We start from the raw sequence: 23,846 nt of genomic DNA, 5'->3' as shown, positions 1-23,846 counted from the left end.
ATCCGCCCCAACTGCTCAGCTGTCTTCAACACTGTGGACGGTGCCATTCTCCGGGAATGCTATCTAACCTTGGCTTCACTGACGCTGTCCTCTCCTGGTTCTTCTCCTATGTCTCCGGGTACTCACTTTCGCTTTCTTTTGTGGGTTCCTGATCCGGCTGCCACCCTGTAGCAGTAGGTGTCTCTCAAGGCTCAGTTCTGGGTCCCTTTCTATTCTCCATCTACACCCACACCCTTGAACAACTCATTTACTGTCATCATTTCAACTACCAACTTTCCATGGGTGACTCCCAAATGTACATCTCCAGCCCCGACCAACTTCCTTCCCTGCAGTCTTGCATTTTCTCCTGCCTATAGGACATCTCTACTTGTGTGTCCTGATAGCGCCTCAAATTTAATATGTACGAAAGAGAACTCCTAATCATCGCCCCCAAACCCTGTCCTCCCGATGATTTTTCTATTCCTGCGGACAACACCATCCTCCCTGTCTCACAAGCCCATAACCTTGGCACGATCTTCGATTACAGAAGTAGCGTGGCTCAGTGGAAAGAGCCTGGGCTTGAGAGTCAGAGGTCATGGGTGCGAATCCCGGCTCTGCCGCTTGTCAGCTGTGACCTTGAGCAAGTCACTTCACTTCTCTGTGCCTCAGTTACCTCATCTGTGAGACTGTAAGCCCCACGTGGAACAACCTCATTACCTGTATCTACCCCAGCGCTTAGAACAGTGCTTGGCACATAGTAAACACTTAAATACCAACATTATTATTATTATGAAACTCTCATTCAATCCACATATTCACCAAATCCTGTCAATTCTACCTGCATGACACCTCTAAAATCTGCCCTTTCCACTCCATCCAAACTACCACCCTGATTCGAGCACTTCTCATTTCCCGCCTTTTTTTTTAAAAGGTATTTGTTAAGTGTTCTGTACTAAGCGCTGGGTTAGAAACAAGTTAATCAAGTTGGACAAAGTCTCTGTCCCACAGAGACACAAAGCGTCTGTCCCAAGTCCCCGCTTGTCTGCTGTGTGACCTTGGCAAGTCACGTCACTTCTCTGTGCCTCAGTTCCCTTGCAGGAACCGTGTCCATCCTGATGATCTTGTATCTGTGGGACAGAGACTAAGCTCACAGGCTTAATCATCCTTTTACTGATGAGGAAACTGAGGCACAGAGAAGTTAAAAGATTTGCCCGAGGCCACACAGTAGACGAATGGCAGAGCTGGGTTTACAACCCAAGTCTTCTGACTCCGAGGCCCATGCTCTTTCCACTCGGCCATGCTGCTTCTCATTCGTTTTGACTACTGCATCAATCTCCTTGTTGACCTTCTTCTATCTTGTCTCTCCCCTCTCCAGCCCATATTTCACTTTGCTGTCTGAATCATTTTTCTGAAAAGCTGTTGATTCCACTCCCCATAAACTTTCAGTGGTTATCCATCCACTTCTGCATTAAACAGGAGCTCCTGACCATTAGCTTTACCCTATCTCATTGATTTCCTACTGCAACCCAACTGGCTCACTCCGCTCGTAACACCATTCTACTCTCCATACCTCATTCTTGTCTGTCATGCCACCAACCCTTTTCCCACATCCTCCCTCAGACCAGGAATTCCTTTCCTTTCATATCCAACATCCAGCATTCTCCCCACCTCTAAAACCCTCCTAAAATCACATCTCCATCAACAGGCCTTCCCTGTCTTAGAATTTCCTCTATCTGCTCTCCTCCTCTGCATTTGGTTATGTACTTCTTAAGAAATTTGACACTCACCCCAGCCCTAAGTACTTATGTAAATATCTTTACTATTTCCTCTGTCTGCCCCTGTAAACAGTCACCTTCTTGTGAGCAGGGACTGTGTCGACCAACTCTCTTGCACTGTACTTTCCCAGGCACTTAGTACAGTGTTCTGAATATAAGAAGGTGCTCAGTAGGTCATTCTGACTGACTGAATGTTATACCAATGGATTACAGTTCTGCCATTTCCCAAAATAGTGAGGGCTCAAACTTCTAAGTTTAGAACCTTGTACCAAAATAACCCCGATAACTCTTTTTCAGTAAACATCTATTCCTCGGGTCCTTGAAGGCCAAATAATTTGAAAAGACTCCAATTTCCGTCACTGATTTCTGCTATCTTATAGAAAGCTGTTTTGGGAAGGGATTATTGTCATTCAGTAATATTCTCGTGATTTCATGAACCCCTCAAGCGGGCTTATGTCACTCATTACCCAAGAGAAGCTGAATTAGTGGGGCCTTTATAAAAGCAGCAAATATATGAAAATTAAGTGTACCTAAGAGAGGCGAAGGAAACAGCATAATACTCATCCAGGTTGCCTCTGCAAGACTGAGGCCTTAAACCAAAATAAAAAAGTTAAGTTCAAATTTAGATCTAATATTATAGGTACAAAATACCAGTATTGTCTAGGTCTAATTTCAGTTGAAAATCAAATTGCTGAACTCTGGCCCCTGAAATGGAACCAAAGGCATATTTCGTGCTCAGAGATTAGAGATTCTGCAGATGTCATTAGTTTAAAAGCTTACAAATAAAGCTCATAAATTATTTTTTCTTTATAAGTCAATTATGTCAAACAAGGAACCAAGACACTGGATATCTCTCATGAAGTATGTCCAAAGTCACATCCTTGCAGGTGCTTTTATTGTTTAGATTTATACCATGACCCTTTAAAAACAAATTATTTAAGCACTGAGATGATTATTTTAAGAATGGAGGAATTTACTAATTTACTCCTAATTTACTCCTGCTAAGCATAATTTAAGAGGAGAAGAATTTCCTTTTAAGTTCCAGAGATTCAAAGGCAGGAAAAATAGGTCCGTCAAAGCTCCTGACTCTAAACCTGCTAGCTATAGGTAAGACCTTTCTATAGGTTTCTCACAACTATATGTTCTTTATTCCCTTCAAGAGTGCTTTAAGAAAGCCATGTTTCAATCATTTTTCAGTTCTTTCTTTTCTAACTTTGGAAGTTGACCCAGGTTGCCTAACAATGCCAGGACATTCCTCCCTTCTACATTACCACTGATATATCTTGAAGTCCAGGACTAAGAACACCGGCCTCAGGGCTAATGCCATTCCCAACGTACTCGTGGGTCAGGTCGAAATTCTCTTTTCCTGCGTATCTTCTTGAAAATCTCCGTCAGCTCATCCTTGATGTCTTCTCCTTCTGTACTGGCCCCGCCGGCTGCTTGAGAGGAGGAAGCGGTGGCCCCCGCAGCTTCTAACATGGCTTGACCAGGAAGAGGTGAGTCCACGGCGGGGTCTTCGGCATGCTCTATCAACCATTCCATGGCCTGCGTGACTGACATGCTGAAAAGCAAAATGGACAGAAGCACTACGAAACCAGTGGAAGGAAAATTAAAGCAGACTTCCTCAAGTTGGCAATGCAGGTCTTTATTTCTTCTTCCCTAATTCCTCAAATGCACTAATGTTCCTAAATACCCTGGTGTCTTTAGTAATATTCCTAAATTAACTGGCATTTCCCTCATAATGGTAATTTTGCAACGACTAAGACTCCTCTATTTGCTCAAGTGCTCTACATATCGTAGTCCATAAATCCCTTTACTGAGCCAATGGCTAGAGGAAAAATAAAAAAAATGTAGTGGCTGTGGCTATGAAATCAAAGAAGGGATTAGCACGCCTTCAGGGATTTGTGAAGCATGCATGAGGAACACAGTCCAGATACAATTTCTTGGTTGGGAATTGCTTTGGATTTAAATTAGTTTAGAGGGTAGAGAAAGAGCATTTAAATATGGAACTATATAGTACTGCAATACTACGGCACTACTCCATATATGGGGTTCCACTGAAAAATAATCATACTGTGTGGCCTGCTCTTGTGAGGAAAATAATGTCAACATGTTAACTGAATGCCCATTTAACTTTCCTACCCTTTCAAAACATTCACAGGTATTAGAGAAGCAGCGTGGCTCAGTGGAAAGAGCACGGGCTTGGGAGTCAGAGGTCATGGGTACGAATCCCGGCTCTGCCACTTGTCAACTGTGTGACTGTGGGCAAGTCACTTAACTTCTCTGTGCCTCAGTTACCTCATCTGTAAAATGGGGATTAAAACTGTGAGCCCCACGTGGGACAACCTGATCACCCTGTATCTACCCAGTGCTTAGAACAGTGCTCTGCACATAGTAAGTGCTTAATAAATACCAACATTACTATTATTATTATTGTTACTGATGGTGCAATTCAGAATGAACTGGCAAATTAGGTACTATCCACAAACAGCAGAACATTCAGAATCAGAGATACTTTCCCTTTAGCTAACTTCAACAGATCCAGGTTCCACTTTGCCCAGATCTTTCCCAGATGGCAGAAATAATGCTATGCACTGGTGTGGTATGGGGAATTGGTCATTGCTGACCAAATTACACTTCAGCATGCTTTTCTAAATTAAAATCATTTTGGGAAGGATTTACTCCCCATACAATAGCCTTGTAACTGCACAAGAAACAGTCTTAGCAAACACCTATCATTTACTGGATAGGGCCTCATCTTCCCTATTCGCTTTCCCCTATGCAGTTGGATCTGTACCCAGCCTGAGCTCTTGATATTCACCTCACCCCCAGCACTTATCTACACATCCCTATAATCTCCCATTTCCTCTATATCTAAGTTATTTCAATTTCTGTCTGCCCCTCTAGACTGTAAACCCCTTGTGGGCAGGGAATATGCCTACCAACTATACTGTACTGCACTCTCCCAAACCCCCTAGTACAGTGATTGGCACACAGTAAGCGCTCAATAAATTCCACTGACTGATTGATGTATCAGCATCATTACCAGGAGTTAAAAGTTATATCTTACAAAATTATTGTGCATTATTTTCATGATGTCAATTAACCATAAATTCGCTGTTACGAGTCAGGGTCTCTGGCATAAAATCCATCTGCACGAAAATGGGAACAGTCATTTCCAGGACATTATTTTATAACTTGTCAAAGTGGGTATGTCACTGATGACACCAGCAAGAAAGCAAAAATCACCTCTAAACCATTAAGGAATCTGGTGTTATGTGTACGTACTGGTTCAGTCGAAGTGCTTTCATAGCTCTGCTTTCAGGAAAACCCATTTCTGTAAGTTGGCGCAAAGCAGCTTCATCCACTCTCTCTTCCTCATCCTCATCCAACATTGCTGCACACAAATGAGAAAAACATTTGACTCTGGGTGACACCAAGTGCTAACCCCCCAATCATGAATTATCCTTTTATAATAATAACCTTATCAGCAAATAGTCTAAGCTTCAGAAAACCCAAGAGATGGTAATTCTTGTCTACTTCATAGTAATAAAAAATAAAAAAACTGCAAAAAGATAAAAAGAAAAGTGTACCACTATATGGCATGAGAATGGAAGCTCCTTGGCGGCAGGGAACATGTCACTGTTATTCTGTACTTCCTAAATGTACCACAATGAGTGACTGCTCATTAAATGCTGCTTCTATTGCTATGTGGCGAATGTTTGAAAATCCCAACACTCAACTTGGCCAACTTGACGTTCAGCCTGCTAGATTACAAATAACTAATTAAAAAGCAAACGATGCTATAGAATAGCTGCATGTCTGCTTTTTCAGGAATATGCAATCCATTTGGTTGAGTTGTGGGACCATAAAGTAAACAAATTTGGGGGATAATCATACCATTTGCCTTCTTAAATAACTCAACTGCATCTGGGTTCAGTGCCAATAATTTCTGGGCCACTTCTATAAGCGACACTAAGATCTTCCGGAGCTCTGTCTGAAACTGGAATAAAAAAGAGATCATGTCAAATATATCGAAAGGAATTTAACGAGATTGAAAAAAAAAGGGAATCCATTATCTTACTCTTGTGGTGGCCCTCAAGAAGTCTGAAGAGGCTCTTTATTTCATTCTAACATGTACAAATAACGAAAAACATATTGCCCCATATATTCTTGAAAACTCCATAGAACTCAATCAATAGATAACACATGTGGAAAACAGCTCTAGAGCAACACTAAAAAGACGTTGTTAGGCTCAATAAAAATGTGACAGGGTTACAATCTGGCTTCCCTAAAGACCTGTAGGTCCTTTTGGAGAACAGTCATACTGAAAGCATAAATTTGAAATACCCTCTGTTGCATTTAATGACCAAAAAATTAAACTAGCTGGTTGTAAAGAATGCCCAACATCCCTTCTTTCGCTTCATTCAACCAGAGAAAACAATTTTTCCTTAATCTGATGGTGCAAACACAATGTACAGATACCTAATATTATTCTTATTGGAATGGCTTGTCTAAATTTAGCTTGCATCTATATTCTCAATATAGCAATTGGATTTTATTCATCCGGGGGAAATAACTGCCGGAAATATTATTGGAGTATCAGGTGGTCGTGGGTCATGCGAATTCATTGCGATGTACAGGACTGAGATATCACACATATTCTATTTGACCATCAAGGCAGTTATGATGTTCTAATCGCATTTTTAATCCTTTTCCAGAGGAGCTGCTTTCCTTAATGGCTCTGAAGGATCAGAGCCGAGGTCTTCACTCCATATGTCCTTAAAATCTGACTCCTACTATCACTGTACACACTAGCCATGACTATCACCGTGTCCTTTAATGGTATTTATTGAGTCAATAGTATTTATTGAGCACTTAATGTATGCAGAACACTATACTAAGCACTTGGGAAAGTACAATAGAACAATATAACAGGCACATTCCCTGCCCACAATGAGCTTATAGTCTAGAGGAGAACACCGGATTAATGACATGCAGGGGTACCCGCTTCAGAGGGGAGGCAAGAAAAGGAGGTGGGTGAAGCTAGCAGTTTGCCCCACAGCATTTTAGGCTTCCTGTCCAACCCTTCTTTGAAAGAAAGGAGCGTCAGCTGGAATTTAGAGCTGCCACAGGGCTTCTGGCCATGGCCGACGCTAAGCCCCAGGCTCAAACAGGGCAAGAATGTTCTGGACCCCGCTGTTGAGCTAGCAACAGGCTCCCCACCTGACTGTTCCTGGTGAATAACCCCCCTGGTCTTGTGTGTCTGGGTTTCCCTCTTTTCCCTCTGTGTCTATAGTAATAGTAGTAAAAGTATTTATTATGCACTTACTATGTGCAAAGCACCAAAATAAGCCCTGGGAGAAAATACCAGGGGGAAATTCAACCTGGTCCCCGTCCCTGACGGGGCTCACGATCTAATCAAAGAGTCCACTTCCCTGACTATGGGTGGAGATGATAATAATGATGGTATTTGTTAAGCGCTTACTATGTGCCAAGCACTGTTCTAAGCGCCCCCACTTCCCAGCACCACTGGCATATGTCTTCATGCTTCTTTAGTTCCAGGTGTGCTTCTGCCGGCCCAACTCCTCAGGCCTAAATGTGACCTGCCTTTCACTTTTTCCCCAGTCTGCTCTCTCTTGGAGCCCTACCTCAAGATCAACCCACACTCAAAATGGGCACTGGCACTCCTGATATCCCCTGATTGGGTGATATATCCTCATGTTCACCTGAAGCCTCTGCTACCAAACAACTCAGAACTTGGTGAAAAAAAATTCCTTCGGAGCCCAAATTTTCTCAGATGGAGCTTTCTTTAGATACCCCAAAGCAACATCCTTTAATGGGTTTGAACAAAACTTCACCCCTAATCCACTGTGAAATCTAAGAATGGAGGTTTTCCACAACATAAGGACCAGAAAGTGGTATACTGTCACACAGAAGTTAAATGCTTACATCTCTCATGTTGTGTTGGGTAACGGTCCGATCCACACCGTGAGACGGAAGATTTGCTGTAGCTTTGAGAATAGCATCTTTATCTGGAGCCTTCTGTTCCTGCTTTTTCTAGGCAAAATAAAATGCGGAAAATCGGTAACGTGTGGGAGAGCAGTAAAGGGAAAGGTGTTCTGTAAATCTAAAATAAACAACCTAACGGACTCTACCAGGAGAACAGGTTGTTCATCTCATTATTAGCTCAAATTCATAGGGTTGTTAATGCAACACCACCTTTAAAGCTCTAATCAGAGACAGAACTGAATTTGTAGAATGGAACCAGCTGGGGTAATGTTTGTAGACGTTTCCATTTGAATAAATTCCCAATTAACTCAAAAGGCTTTGTGAAAGGTCTCCAAAATTTTTCCTTTTTTTCATAAAATACTAAACATAGAAAAGAGCTACCATTTTCTGATAAGGTTTAAAGATCAAACAGAGAAGTCCTGAGTGCTAATAAATTAAGCATAGAAACTAAAAACAGAAAGCAATAACCAGAGGGAAGACAAAACTGGAGACATAAAAAGAGATTCAGACAGAAAATTATCCTGGGGTATATTAGACAAGGAGCCTTTAGATCTGTATAAAACTTCACCCTTAAACAGAAAGGGACAAAACAAAATGCCATTTGTGAAGCTGTCCGTAGGTGGTTTTCGCTTGCTTTTATTAAATACAGAATGTATTTCTTCCACAATTTCTCAGAATTGTCCTGGCTCCTTTAGAGATAGGAGAGAGAGACTCCAGTCTGTGCTGTGGAGATCTGATGGGAGGCATTAACTCTGAGGGGGTGTGTATAAAGGCTGGAGGCCAGATGTGGCTAAAGATAGAAGTCAAGCCCTCCCTGCACAACCTGGCCCCACTGCAGCTGGAAATGCAGCTTGATGCCGCCTTCAAATAACTCATTCACTGTATCTGTCTTAAAATAGTCTGGTTTTCCCCTTCTCTTGAGTGATCGCTTTCCTAGTTCATTATGCAGCCTTCCAGTATGGACCTTGAGAGACGATGAAACTAAATTTTCTGAACAAGGAAGCATATAGTATCACCCTAAAAAAACAAGCTAACATGCTTTCTTTCAAAGATAGGTACCACGAAAGATGGTTACCTTTTACAAAAACTATTCAATGCTGCCTAATTCAAATTGGGTAGTCTGGGAAGAAACCAAGCTAGTAAATTATTCCCAAAAACAGATTCCCATTTTGTTTTGTAGTAATGTGAAAGGCTAGTATAATACACCCACAAAAAAAAAAAAAATCAGAGGTGAATAGCCTCTAAGCCCTATTTTTGGAACTTACTTTTTCCTCAGCAGAGACGTCAGCCATTTTAGGAGGAGTAGGGGGGGCTCGCTTTTTTACTAATAGTAAGACATCTGGAAAAAAAAGAATTTTGACACTATGAAAAAACTAAAATAATAAAAAGGTTTATCTTCATGAAATATGTTATAACGAGTTCCATCCCTACCTGAGGCAGAAGGTTGGCCTGAATGATTCCTTTAGTTCCCTAAGCTACGATTCCATGACTCTAAATCCATTATCGCCCAAGCAATTAGAAAAGTGGTTTTCACCCAGCAGAAGCTCAGTAAATACCATTGAGTACAGTGCTCCATCTTACAACAAGTTCGGTTCCACCACGTCTGCTGTGTGACCTTGGGCAAATCAATTAACTTCTCTGTGCCTCAGTTTCCTCATCTGTAAAATGGGGATTAAGACTGTGAGCCCCATGTGGGACATGGACTGTGTCAACCCTGATTAGCTTGTATCTACCCCAGCACTTAGTACAGTGCCTGGCAAAATAAGTGCTTAACAAATATAAGTATTATCATTACTGTTGTCAATAATATTTACATAAAAACTTGGATGTTATTCATGTTCATTTACACTTAAGCCCTTTGAGATTCACTTCAGTCCCACAATACTTAAATGTAACTGTTCTTATACTATTTACCCTATCCCCAATCTACTTTAATATCTACCTCCCCCCAAGACTATAAGCCCCTTCTGTGCAAGGATTATGCCTACCAACTCTATTACACTGTACTTTCCCAAGTGCCTAAGTACAGTGCTCTCTGCACACAATAAACACTCAATAAATACAATCGACTGTCTCAGTCAGTGGTATTTATTGAGCGCTAATTGGGAGTATGTGTTAGATGTGAAAACTAGCACACAGGCATACTGACCCCAAGGCTTGAAAGAATCAGTTAAAAGACATGTAAAGCATTATCCTTTCAAGTTTCTGAAGGTCTTGAGGAGCAGGTACACTGTGATCTTGGTCAGGTTGGTGAAAATATTGTGACATGGAAAACTTTTCCTGGCTATAGATCCTTGGAATTTACCTAAGACTGGTAGGTGGTACCTCCTCCAAGAGGCCTTCCCAGACAAAGCCCCACTTTTCCTCAGCTCCCCCTCCCTTCCTTGTCACCACGACTCGCTCCCTCTGCTCTTCCCCCCCTCCCCACACCACAGCACTTATGCATATATGTACAGATCTATAATTCGATTTATCTATATTGATGCCTGTTTACTTGTATTGACGTCTGTCTCCCCTCCTCTAGATTGTGAGCCCACTGGGCAGCAGGGATTGTCCCTCTTTATTGCTATACTCTGCTTTCCAAGCGCTTAATACAGTGCTGTGCACACACAGTAAGCAGTCAATAAATACCATTCATTGATTAACTAGGGAGGAAAGAGCAGGGGAAGGGAATGATTGTTCTTTGGAGATGGATTTTATGCTTTTTATCCAATCAGAGATCCAATACCTTGACTTGAGTTCCTGAAGATTACAGAGCGGAGCATGCCCCTAGGAAATGAAGGGAGTTAGATGTGTTGGGGCAAGTTGGTACAGGAGGGATGCTCCTTAAGATGCTCACCGTTATCTTGAATGTTCTCTTCTAAGACTGTTTTTGTATCCGACAGCACTCTCTCAGAAGTTGCGTGGATCAATTTATGATGGGTTATACTTTTGGGATCTTCTAAACTCCCATGCAAGCACTAGAGAAAAAGATAAAAGGGAACATAAGATATGAAAGGTATTGCCCAAAGCACGTACTACCAGAAATTTTGCTGCTTCTGAGGATGCCAATATTTGCAATTTATCCTGGGCTGCCGACAGTTAAGAAATTAAAGTTCTTTTGAGCTTTAACCAGCACTACGCCAAGTGATTTTTGTTTCTGCTTAGCTGATCTTCCTGGATGTAGAATGATGTTCCCCTGAGAACAAAGACTGTTGAATTCATGGTCAAAAAGGTAATATCTTGGCTCCTTCAAGTTAGCTAAATCACTACCCAAATTTAAAAAAAAAATATTCAAAAAGTTCAAGACGAAAGCAACCACGCTACTATCTTTGAACCAAAATGCCTCCTCAAATGCAGAGGTAAACCTTAAAAAGCAATTTGAAAGAACATACACTAGAACAGTCCAATTCTATAGAAAATTCACAGGTTGATTTCAAAGCCATCCTATAAAGAAATAACCAACATTTTATCTACCTCCTACCTCCTGTTGAAATTGGGAGTCACCATGAAATTCCAGAGTGCTGGGTTGACTGTTTATTGTTCTGATGCACTTTCCCAAGCCCTTAGTACAGTCCTCTGCACACAGTAAGTGCTCAGTAAATACGACTGCATGAATGAAACATGCAGCCCATCTTATGAGGTTAATATAGATTAGTTGAGGTGATTATCTTCTTACGTGGCTCTCGGGGGTGCTGCCATCCTCTACCAGGAGCTGTGTGGAGGAGGGAGCGCCCTATGCCACTTCTGGATCTTCTGCTTTTGGCAGGCTGACTCCAAATAGCCACCAGTAGGACTGGCACTACTCTGCTCTCCCGCATAATGCAGCCAACTCAGGGGCGAACGCATGCAGTGGCCTAATTCTCCAGCCCCACAATCTTTGGGGTGCCTCTGAGGCTCCCGAATGCTGAAGGGGCCTAATTGGGTTTGCAGGTTCTCCCGCAATATAGTCAATCGCATTTATCGAGCGTGTTGATTGAACACTGCGCTGTGCTACGGCTTGGGAGAGTATGCTATAACAATAAACTGACAATTTCCCTGCCCACAGCGAGCTTACAGGCTAGAGGCTCCTAACAGAGGTGTCTGGTTTAGATCACTGAGGGGCCCTTGCACCTGAGCGGTCTTCTCGACAGGCCCAGGGAACCTTAGGTACCCCAAGCACCGGAGGGTTCAGGGCCGTGTTACTAGGGATGCCCAGGGAGGCATCCTGGCAGCTGCTGTGCAGGTGGAAGCCTTGGCATTAACGTGAAGCAGCCACCGTGCCTTTGACCCCAAAGTGGCAGAAAGTGCCCAATGTCAGCCTGCAGGGAGGGCACATCCGGAGGGGAGATCTCCATGGTCCAGACCTGTTCCTATCCAAGGAAGAAAGGGTTCAAGGCCATTCTTATTACTTAGAACTTAGCTTTGAAGAGTTCTTCCTAAGGCCTCAAATTCCTTTGAAATATAATACCTCATTTCTCTTTACATCTTCCCAGTGAAGTGGTGAGGTATCCCCATTTTAGGAATCGGGAAACAGGCTCGGCTAGAACACCATCCAAGCTTCCCTGGCAGTCAGGGACTGTGATTGAATATCCCCGTGCATTTTATCCAATAGTTTTTGCCCCAAATAAGCATTTAGCTAATAACGACACATGACTTAGCCTTTTGGGGGGCCTAGGGAGCAAGGGGGAGGAGGAAGGGGAGGGAGGGAAGACGGGCCCAGGGCTGAGGTCTACTGACTTCTGGCCTAAAACTTCACTCTCTAAACCACTCAACATCCCTAAGTACCATTAACCCCCATGAATCTCTGATGCATAGTAAAAAGAATATTACTTAAAAAAAAAAATAACAGACGATTCAGGAATGTCTTCCAAAGTTCAGAATGACAGTTACCTCGGGATGATAAAAAGATGCCCAGTTCTCCTCTAATGCAACTATTACATCGTCGCAGGACCCCACAATGAGGAAACCTCAGGTTGTAGTTTTCCACATTATGCCTGACACCTCACTCATATGCAAAACTGTTTCTGCCAACACTGCATCAAGTTGTATCCAGGCAGATATGTGTTGCCTGAAGAGCATTCCCTAATTCTGCTGCCATATTTTGCTGTCATATGCTGAGAAGCAGCGTGGCTCAGTGGAAAGAGCACAGGCTTTGGAGTCAGAGGTCATGGGTTCGAATCCAGGCTCTGCCACCTGTCAGCTGTGTGACTGTGGGCAAGTCACTTAACTTCTCTGCGCCTCAGTTACCTCATCTGTAAAATGGGGATTAAGACTGTGAGCCCCACGTGGGACAACCTGATTCCCCTGTGTCTACCCCAGTGCTTAGAACACTGCTCTGCACATAGTAAGCGCTTAACAAATACCATTATTATTATTTTTCCAGAACATGGGGTGAAAACACATATTTTGGAAAAGCTGAGTGTATCTAGAACTGTTAAACTAAAATGGTGCTACAGTTGGCCCTAACTGTGGATTGCAAAGGAGAATGGTGGGGGTGAAATGGATAATTTGAACTATGATTACGGTCTTAACAAGGAAGCATTCTTTTTAAGACTACTTAATAGAGACTCAATCAATCAATCAAGAGTATTTATTGAGTGCTGACTGTGTGCAGAGCACTGTATTAAGTGCCTGGGAGAGTACAATACAATGGAGTAGGTAGACGTGTTTCCCGCTCACAAGGAGCTTACAGGTTAGAGGAGTGTGTGGTTGGATCAGAGATAGGCAGTACATCGTGTAGACAAGCTAAACGTAACAAAATCTTTTGGCAGTGGGCGCACAAAGACACACACTAGTTACGGCACCCCAAATGATCAGTGATTTCATTAGATCGCGATGCTCAGTGCCATGTGTTGACGTTATAATAATAACAATTGTGTATTTGTTAAGCACTTACTCCGTGCCAGGCACTGAACTATGCGCTGTATAAGCTAATCGGATTGGACACGGTCCCTGTCCCGCAGGGAGCTCACAGTCTTAAACTTCATTTTACAGATGAGGTAACTGAAGCCCAAGACCACCCAGGAGACAAGTGGTGGAATTAGAACTCACAGACCTCTTGACTCCTGGCCCCGTACTCTATCCACTATACCATGCTGCTCATGGCTGTCTCACAGTAAAAGCTGTCACTGTTTAGGGGAAGGCAGGGTGGGGAAGACAGTCAGCTACAGGCAGTGCGCCAGAGATTGTCAGCAACAGGCTTGGGCCTGCTTGGGTCTGCCTTGGGCCTTCTGCCAGGCAAGGGCCGGTGGGCACCAACCTCCAGAAAGCCTCGGCCCCAGCCTCCTGCCTTGAGAGGCCAGGAGGGCTTCCTGGGCCCAGACCTAACTTTCCACTGAGCCACCCAGGGTGGGAGTTTCTGTCTCTCATGTCACCCAGATGGAAAGGGAGTCTCCATCCATCCTGGATGCTCTGTGGGAGAAGGGAAGGCAGCTTTTCAACCGGTCCTTGGCCCTACTCTTGTCCTTAGTCCTAGTCCGGCCTAGCCTGCAGAACTGGTTTGGAGGAAATTCTCTCCCTTATTAGTGCCAGCAGGAGAAGCCGGGCAAGGAAGGGGTTGAGGGATTTGGAAATGTCCCACCCAGATATGTCCCACCCAGGTAATAATGATGGGGACAGTGTATGTGGGGGTGGGTCTGTGTATGTGTTAATAATGATGGGGACAGTGTATGTGGGGGTGGGTCCGTGTATGTGTTAATGATGGGGACAGTGTATGTGGGGGTGGGTCTGTGTATGTGTGTGGGAGAGGGAGAAGAAGAGGGAAAGAAAATATAGAGAATGAAAAGTCAGGTCCTTTTGTACTCCTTCTCTATGCTTTAACTTGGCCATTCCCACACACAGTGCACGCTAAGGCCCTGTGAGAAGTGCTGAGGTGCCCAGCTGGGTGGTTCAACTCACTCCTGACCCCAGCTCTGGCACTCCCCTGCTGCCATCAGGGCTTGCTGTGGAGCCGCTCCGGAGCCTGGCGGACATGGGGAGCGAGCGGTTTCATTGACCGCCTGACTTTGGTGGCCCAGCTCGATGCCACCGCCGCCGCTTGCGGCGATGGGCAGCTACTGTGCGGAGGTGGGGACGAGAGCAGCTCCCGCTCACCCACTCGTCTGGTTAGGAGTGGAGCTGCCATCTTGGTTCTAATGTAAAAAGTGTGGGCCTGGGAGTCAGAGACCCGAGGCTCTATACCCAGCTCTGCCACTAGCCTACTGTGTGCCCGTGGGCAAATCACTTCACTTCTCTGTGCCTGTTTCCTCATCTGTAAAATGGGGATTAAGACTGGGAGCCCCATGTGGGACAGGGACTGTGTCCAACCCGATTATCTTGGATCTACCTCAGCAGCAAGTACAGTGCCTGACATATAGTACGCATGTAATACCACCATAATTATGGTAATCGATACATAGGAAGCACCTAACGAACACCACTATCATCATCATCTCTCAGACCCTTTCCAAATCAAAGGGATGGGCCACCTGGTTCCTGCCCAGCTTCCTGCGGAGCTGTTGGCCATAGGGCCGTAAAGCCAATGTCCCGGACCTCGGAGAGCAAGTGGGCCAAAGGGCTTCTATGCTTGAAAGTTACAGTTGATTCCAAGAAGAGCCATATCTGGCTTGCGTGTCACAGGTTCCCGACACCTATTTTAGAACAATATAATTTTCAAATGTTCAAAGTTTAACCTCTAGTTGCAAGACAGCTTTTCTATTGATGGGCAAATTTCCTTAATATAATTGCTTGCAGAGACAATAAAATAAATGGAATCTGAATAATTCTTTTCCTTTTAGTCTTGCCATTTCAATTTTGGGGCTTTAGAGGCTCATGAATGCAGATGTGGTAGTGAGAGAGAACAAAAAAGGCTGGCTTGGAGATAATAACTTTATCTTCAAGTTACAAGGCCCATGGAGAAAAAGGCTCTGCCCACTTAGAGCACACAAAACTTCAAAGGGATGGAAAAAAAAAAAGAAAGCGTATAATGCTGCTTTTTTTTTGCCCCTGCCAGGTTTTTGTCCTTGACACAAATGGCAATTTTGATCTTTTGATCTTTTCGTACACAATAATAACATTTCCACAAATTAATATGTGCAAATACCCGCTTTGATTTCAAGGTGAGTCATTAAACCTCGCAAGCAAGGAACTAAAGGAGAAAGTAGCTATGGTACTTGCTAACGACCATCCAGAGGGTTAGTTGCAGAACAAGCAAAACAGTCAGTCATTCCCAATATTTGGAATATTTGACTGTTTTACCAAAGATGTAATTTTACACACGTTGCTTTGTTCCCTATAGCGCTGCTAGCCTTGAGTCCTCTTTATACATGTAGCATCTGCCTTGCTCCTACAATTTTCCAACACTAATTTGGTTCCAGTAATTCCGAAAAACTTTCATAGTTCTTAAATTACACCTTCCTTGAAAAACTCTACAGTGAATGCCAACAGAAATTCTTGAAGTCTGTTCGAATTTGCTCCAAAAACACAGCAGAAAACCACTTTTAAGCCATTTTAAGATTTAAAATTGGACCGTAAATTTTGAGATGAAAGAGCTAAACTGCAGTTTGGAACTTTGGCAAGAAAAGCACAAGCCCCACAAAATATACCTGAATCTATAAATACTCCTGTACATTTGCCTAAATTTCCAAGGGATATACAATTTCACGCTACCCGGGCATTAGCGTTAGCACTGCATTGCGACATAAAACACATCCAGTTCACACTGACTCATCTTCACACAAAGGTGGTTCACTGACCTACAGCGATAGCTTCCAAGAATAATATTGAAGTCAGCATATTTTATCTTCTAATTTAAGGGGGAAAATTATAAAGGCTGCAATTTTAGAAAAGAGGCAAAAGGAAAATTTGTGACTCTGTGACCCTGCTAAGGCACTGATAAGCAGAAAGCTCACTTAGATAAACTATAATCCTGCACCGGGGCAACCTTGAGCAAGACCTTGCTGCAGTTACGCTCTCTCAAAAAACAAAGCGCTTAGAAGAGTGCCTGGCACATAGTAAGCGCTTTTCAAATACCATATCCCACCCCCACTGAAATAAAAAGGAAAGTCTTCTAGGTGATAGCACTTTATCGATGCCTGGTTTAAAGAAATATTAAAGGGATCAAGGGGGTAAAAGACACAAACCTATCTTATAGTGGAACAAGAGAAAATGCCCCTCCTGCTTCTAGGTAGTAAGGATTGAAAGGATCCACCCTTCATGTGGATGTGAATCGTGCTGGTTTTAGCTAAAGCAGTATGGCCCAGTGGATAGAGCACGGGCCTGGGAGTTGGAAGGATCTGGGTTCTCCGCCACTTGTCTGTGTGACCTTGGGCAAGTCACTTCATTTCTTTTGGCCTCTGAGGATTAACACTGTGAGCCCCAAGTGGGACGTGGACTGTGTCTAAACTGATGAGCGTGTGTCTTAGTTGTCAGCTGGATGACTGTGGGCAAGTCACTTCACTTCTCTGGGCCTCAGTGACCTCAACTGTAAAATGGGGATTAACTGTGAGCCTCATGTGGGGCAACCTGATTACCCTGTATCTACCCCAGCACTTAAAACAGTGCTCTGCACATAGTAAGCGCTTAACAAATACCAACATTATTACACTGCCTGGTGCAAAATAAGCACTTTAACAAATGCAAGTATTATTTTTGATTATTCTTTAATCTCCAGTTAAGGTCCTGTGTGGAGGCATGCTCTGGGTTTTAGTGAGGATGAAGGTGAGCAGCAACTCCCGTGCAAGTGTCAGAGCTTCTGACTCCTCAACATGTACCAATTACTCATGGGTGGGGGGCAATCTCCAAAAAGGTGCGGCATCAGATTAGAATACCAGGACTGAGGTGGAAACTCCCGTAGACAGCTACCCACCTTTGGAGAAGTGTAAACACCAGCAGAGGGCCATTCTGGGAAATTTCAGAGAGAGCAGCTGGGAACGGCCCAGCCTAGGAGCAGGGCAGAAGGGAAAAGAGAGACTTCCCTAACTTGGCAGGAAGTCAGGGAGAGAGCAGCGTGGCTCAGTGGAGAGAGCACAGGCTTGGGAGTCAGAGGTCATGGGATCGAATCCCAGCTCCGCTGCTTGTCAGCTGTGTGACTCTGGGCAAGTCACTTAACTTCTCTGTGCCTCAGTTCCCTCATCTGTAAAATGGGGACTGTAAGCCTCATGTGGGACAACTTGACTACCCTGTATCTACCCCAGCGCTTAGAACTGTGCTCTGCACATAGTAAGCGCTTAATATCAACATTATTAATAACCGAGCCTCTTGCCTGCGGACTCCGCCTCTGCCTCGTTGGTTCTCTCCTTCTGCTTCGACTCCCTCTTCCCCACTGCCAACGGTCAGTAGATGGGGCATTTACACATTAAGATCTAAATCTGAGTGCTTTATTTTTCTTAAATAAAAAAATGAATTGCAAATATGAGTAGTTCTAAAATGAGATGTTCCACGTCTTCCAAGTGACTGCACTCCCTAACGAGGGTGACAGTAAGAGCAGCCTGGCTCAGTGGAAAGAGCAGGGGCTTGGGAGTCAGAGGTCATGGGTTCGAATCCTGGCTCTGCCACTTGTCAGCTGTGTGACTGTGGGCAAGTCACTTCACTTCTCTGGGCCTCAGTTACCTCATCTGTAAAATGGGGATTAAGACTTTGAGCCTCACGGGGGACAACCTGATTACCCTTTATCTACCCCAGCGCTTAGAACAGTGCTCTGCACATAGTAAGTGCTTAAATACCAACGTTATTATTATTAAAAAACAAACTTAGATCCAAAGATGCATGTGATGCCCACATGTAACTGGGGTCAAGCACCATTTTTGTACAGGTCTGCCTGATACTGGCCGAATTCACCTGAGCTTACAGGCATTTCTCCAGGCTACCTTGCTCTCCCCTATGCTTGCTCCAAAGTCACTGTGTTCCTTTACCGGGCCGGCGTGAATGCGGGTGCCACGTTGGGAGCCATGGAATTTGGTGGCAGCGACTGTGGCGGCGAGAGGCTCGGGGCTGAAAATGAAAATAGTGGATGGAACGACATCTGGCTCCAAACCCACACAGCGCAGGGGACAGGTGAGCTGAAAACTAGACTGACTGGTATAAAACAGGACAACTAGCCAGCCGTCCCAGCCCTTTCTCTTTCCTAACAATTCTTACCTACAGATTTTACTGGGTTGAGTAAAGGCTGGCAACTACGTGTTGGATTCTAGGACACGCTTGCAAAATACGATCAATAATTACTGCATTTTTAGGCCCGAAACAATTGAACCGTAAAATACAAATGTGAACAAATGTGATCATAAAGCTAATGAAAACATGGGAAGATAGATAAAGTTGTGAAAACATCAGAGCTGACACTGGGCTAAAAAAAAAAAAACTCGACAATCTAATCTTCGCAAGCAAAACTATTTAGAAACATGGAAATAGAGATATGAAAATTCCCATGTTGATGACCAAAGACTGGGTGGTGAAAAGCCTTATTGAAGAACCTGAAGATGCAGTGGTTTCTTAATTCTGCCTAACAAGAGTAGTCTCTATTTGGGGCAATGGTAACTTTGTGTGACTTGTGCAAAAAAGGACAAGGTCAAACCAGAAGGTACTAAGAAGCTCGCTGTGGGCAGGAACTGTGTCTATCAACTCTGATGTTGTATCCTCCCGAGTGCTTGGTACAGCGTGCTGTACACAGTAAGAATTCAATAAAATACGATTGATTGATACTAAGAAGTTTCACTGTTTAAAAAAAACAAAACGTTTCCAGCTGGCTCTGTAGAATAATGTTGATTCATCCATGTTCTTAGATTTTTTTTTTCTCAATTCAACCTCTGACTTTCAGACTAGTGAGGATTAGCGCTATGGGGAAGCGTCATCTAATTGTCCTTTAATGCAAACCACCTTTCATCAGTAACATTTCTGGTAACCTAGAAAAAAACTGCAGACATTTGGGAGATGAGAATTTGTCTTTCAAGTAAAATAAGGTTGGTGAGTGAGGAATTCCTCTCATTTTAATTTGATGATCAAGGGAAAGGAGATGCTTCATTATGAGCAGAACTAAAAATGTTAGGACTCAAGACTGGAAGATTGAGAACATGACACAACTGAAACAAAAAAAAAAATCACAAAACAGACTGACAGGAGAAACACAGAATTTCTGTTCAACAAAACTCATAACAAATGAAAGAAATGTACTTCCTGAAAGTTCATTTTCCAAAATTCAAATTGACCTCTGTAAACATTTACTCTGGGGGAACTGGGGAGAAATCATAGATATGATTCATTTTCATTATACAATTTACTTTGCAGGCAAGGAGTGTGGGGTTAAGATTCTATCAAAGATCAAGGCAAAGTCCCAAATGCAGCCGTTAAAAATAACTTTTATGTTAATATGTACTGCATATAATATATATACATATATATAAAACGCATAATGCATGTGTGTGATTATTATAACTTGGTGTCAATTTGGACGCTATTGACTTGCAGATTACTAGGCTATTGAGAGCAATTTTGTGGATGTGTGTGCCTCCATCTAAATTTTATTACTTATTCCAGTCTTGGAAACCATAATGTCAGTTTGGTTCTGGCAATTAAATGTGGCTACTGACAAGCTTTGGGGGAAAGGTATGATTCCTAAGGTCCTCAGGTTATAAGAATCTACTCTTGGAGTCCCATATGTATCATTAAAATCAGGACTTATTTGTTAAAAATTATTCACTTATATCAAGAGTTTTGAACACAAAATTACAGAAATATTTCAGTGTCAGAAAACGTATCATGGAAATATGATTTTAGGAAGCCTGGGAAACAGCTCAAACAATGTCACAAGAAAGGCATTCTTTCAGTATGGTACTGTTCAACTCTGACTGGGGAAATGATTTTTGACAAAAGACATGGGGCAGTTAAAGGCACCTCAGTTTGGAATTTAAAAATAAGAGCTTTGAATGTGGTGTAGAGGTATGAAAATGTACAGGGAAGAAGGTCAGAGGCAAATGGGGCATGCATTAAGGGGAGGGATAAATTGGAAAATGTGTTCACAAAAGCTGAAACCCACCCACTTATGTAGTACAGCTCTGCAGCCAAATAAATTCAGTAACCGGTTTCCAGGGGGACATTATGAAAAATTTCAGAATATTATGACTGCAGCTTGGAAGTCTGTTTCAATGGGTGGGATAGGAGAGGACATGGGGAATGGAATATTTTATGTCTGTCCCGTCTGACGTGAAAATGCCCTTGACTGGCTTGTCCCACATTCCGGGGAAGCTAATGAAAAATGAAATCTTGTGTCAAAGTAGGACAATCTACAAAAATACAAACAAACCAGGCAATTTCTCTTTGGCTAGAAGAATTAAGAAAGGTGTCTCAAATACAGTGATTTCCATCACATCTCAATTTAGCTATCCCAAAGTACTGCAATATTTTAGTACATAATCAGGTATTTTAGTTAGTGGTCACTGTGGTTCAAGCACTGAGCTAAATGCTGGCGTAGGTGCAATACAATCAGAACAGACAGTGTCTATCACCCAGAGGGCTCAAAGTCTAAAGGGAAGAAAAGATTCCCAATCCCCATTTTATAGGTAAGGAAACAGAGGCACAGAAGTCAAGTGACTTGCTCAAGGTCCCAATGCGGGCAAGTGGCAACGCTGCTTCCCTCTTTCTCTATTTCTTCCATACTTCTTTGACCAATCAAGAATTTTTTTAAAACTTTTAGTTCCCACTCCATAAATTAACCAAGTGTCCATAAGTATATGCAAATTTATTGTTTGCACGAAGCAGTGAGTCAAACTAAATACCACCAATCAAGGTAGCAACTCCCTTGAGGCATGACTCACATAGGTGAGCTCCTAACTAGATTTCTCGAAATCTAAGTTTTTTTGGAGTTCACAAGAGCATCACTTCATTTCAGGTGAACCTAATACAGCAAGAGGCCATTTGAGAAATATAACTGTATAATCCTCAACACCATCATGTACTGCAATGGGACAGAAATTAAATTTAGGGAAAAGAGGATGAGGCCCAAACTTGGCATTAACTAACTTATGGAAAATTACAAGAGTCCTGGAATCATATTTGAATCTGCAAGAAAACAAAATAATTTCATTTCCGGAACCTGAGCTTGAGGTGTGGCTTGCAGAGGCTAGTGTGTTCTAAACTGTCTTCACCTGAGCAGCTGCACCCAGATGAGTCCGGACCTGTTGTCTTTCTCCGTGGCATCCAGATGTTCAGAAAAGCCACAACTAATCAATGGTGCTTTCTTAAAAAAGTGCTTTCTATATGCCAAGCACAGTACCAAGCTCTGGGATAGAAACAAGATAATCGGTTAGGACACAGCCCCTGTGTCCAAGTTAAGTGACAGGTCCAAAGTCACACAGGAGACAAGTGGCAGAGCTGGGATTAGAACCCAGGTCCTCTTACTCCCAGACCTGTGCTCTCTCCACCAAAACACACTGCTTTTCTATTTATTGAGCTTCTCTATTGAGTGCTTACTATGTGCAAAGCACTCTACTAACTAAGCCCTTGGGGGAGTACACTACAACAGAAATAGCAGACAAATTCCCTATCCATAATGAGTTTACAGACTAGAGAGGGGGACTACAGTAGGCTGCAGTCCATCCTTTGTGACCCATAACAAAGGCATTACTGGCCTTCTGGATAGTTTCATTCTATTTTTTTTTTTTTGGTATTTTTCAAGTGCTTTCTCTGTGCCAGAAACTGAACTAAGCGCTGGGGTAGCTACAGGTAATTCAGGTTCGACACAGTCCCCATCCCGAGTAGGGCTTTCTCTTAATCCCTATTTTCCTGATGAGGTAACTGAAGCACAGAGAGGTTAAGTGACTCATCCAAGGTCACACAGTAGACAAGTGGTGAAACAGAATTAGAACCCAATGTCCTTCTGACTTTCAGGCTCATGCTCTACCCACAAGCCCACGCTGCTTCTCTTCTTCATTTACTCTAGAATGTATAACCGCATTGTGGGCAGGGAACATGTCTCCCAACTCGGTTGTATTGGACTCTCCCAAGCACTTAGTACAGTGCTCCGCACACAGTAAGCGCTCAATACAATGGATGATGATTTACCTGAATGCCTATCAATGGAATATAATGTAGCCATATTTTAGAGATCCTTAAAAAACCTGTTAGCTGTAAATCCCAAATATCATTGCTGTCATTTTATTAAGAAAACAACTTTAAAGGGGGGGAAAAAAAACAAGTGTAAAAAGAAAACACATTAGCCCCAGCCTGCCACACACAATAGCCCCAGCCAGTCACTTGACCGTAGATAACTCAGGCACCAAAAACGTACTAGTAAATTTTAAAGATACTTTACAGTCTCTTTGACAAAGACATGCATCTTGATCAGCCATGCCTCAATTTGGTCTTCTAACAGTGACCTCACTAATCATATGACGTTTAAAGCGGAAGAAAAACATTAATGAGAGAAAATGCCGGGAGCTGGGCCTAGGACTCTGCAATGTTACATAACACTGGAGAGATTATACAACATGCATTCCACTGCTGAGAAGTAGACAACAATAACAAAACAACCAAAACAAACAACAAAAAAGCAGTCATCTGAGAAGTTCCAGACAAAAGGGAAGCCTTAAAGGCCAAACCTCTTGCCTTTTCCTAAACACCTCCGTTTGCTGCCTCAATTTGTACCAGGAATTGGGGCACTTACTGAGGAGGAGGAGGAGGAGGAGAAGGAGGAGGAGTGGCTGCAACTTGGAGAGGAACTGAACTTGTCTTTCCTTGGCAACAAAAAAACACCACAATAATTAACCCAATCAAAGCCAAGAGAAACTCTGAGACTAAGTCTGCAAGGCTGCTCCTATTTACCCTTTCAGTCCTCACTGATCACTAGCCTACTGGGGTGGGCTTATTGAACTAACTGTATTATTAGTGGTATTATTGAATTTATAATAATAATAATAATTTTAAAACTCTTCCTCGTGTGCACATAATTATGCTACAATTCTCCTCAAATCATATTATCTTTTGAGCGGCCTCTTCACTCCCCCAACCTCATTAGGATGGGACTCTTCCTATTTTCCTCCTCCTTTCCTAACTCCTATCAAAGAACTGGCTGGGAGAATGGGGAAGGGGGGGGTCGAGATGGTCCAGGAATAGTATTAACAGTATTTACTAAGCACTTAGTGGGTGCGGGGA

At 43.0% G+C, this 23,846-nt stretch overlaps 1 protein-coding gene across 1 annotated transcript in view; it reads right to left on the bottom strand.

The window, feature by feature from the left end:
• Nucleotides 1-23,846, bottom strand: part of UBAC1 (UBA domain containing 1) — a 34,073-nt gene that overhangs the window by 7,152 nt on the left and 3,075 nt on the right. The window contains exons 2-7 of the mRNA XM_029063965.1: nucleotides 10,606-10,726; nucleotides 9,032-9,105; nucleotides 7,707-7,814; nucleotides 5,655-5,757; nucleotides 5,043-5,151; nucleotides 3,093-3,315 (exon numbers count right to left, since the gene is read on the bottom strand). Coding sequence (XP_028919798.1) covers nucleotides 3,093-3,315; nucleotides 5,043-5,151; nucleotides 5,655-5,757; nucleotides 7,707-7,814; nucleotides 9,032-9,105; nucleotides 10,606-10,726 — 738 coding nt within the window. The remainder of the gene's footprint in view (nucleotides 1-3,092; nucleotides 3,316-5,042; nucleotides 5,152-5,654; nucleotides 5,758-7,706; nucleotides 7,815-9,031; nucleotides 9,106-10,605; nucleotides 10,727-23,846) is intronic.

Source organism: Ornithorhynchus anatinus, chromosome 4 (genome assembly GCF_004115215.2).
Source record: "Ornithorhynchus anatinus isolate Pmale09 chromosome 4, mOrnAna1.pri.v4, whole genome shotgun sequence".
In the NCBI taxonomy this organism is placed as follows: domain Eukaryota; kingdom Metazoa; phylum Chordata; class Mammalia; order Monotremata; family Ornithorhynchidae; genus Ornithorhynchus; species Ornithorhynchus anatinus.
Note: the sequence above shows the minus strand (reverse complement) of the source record. Positions and strands in the feature narration are given on the sequence as shown.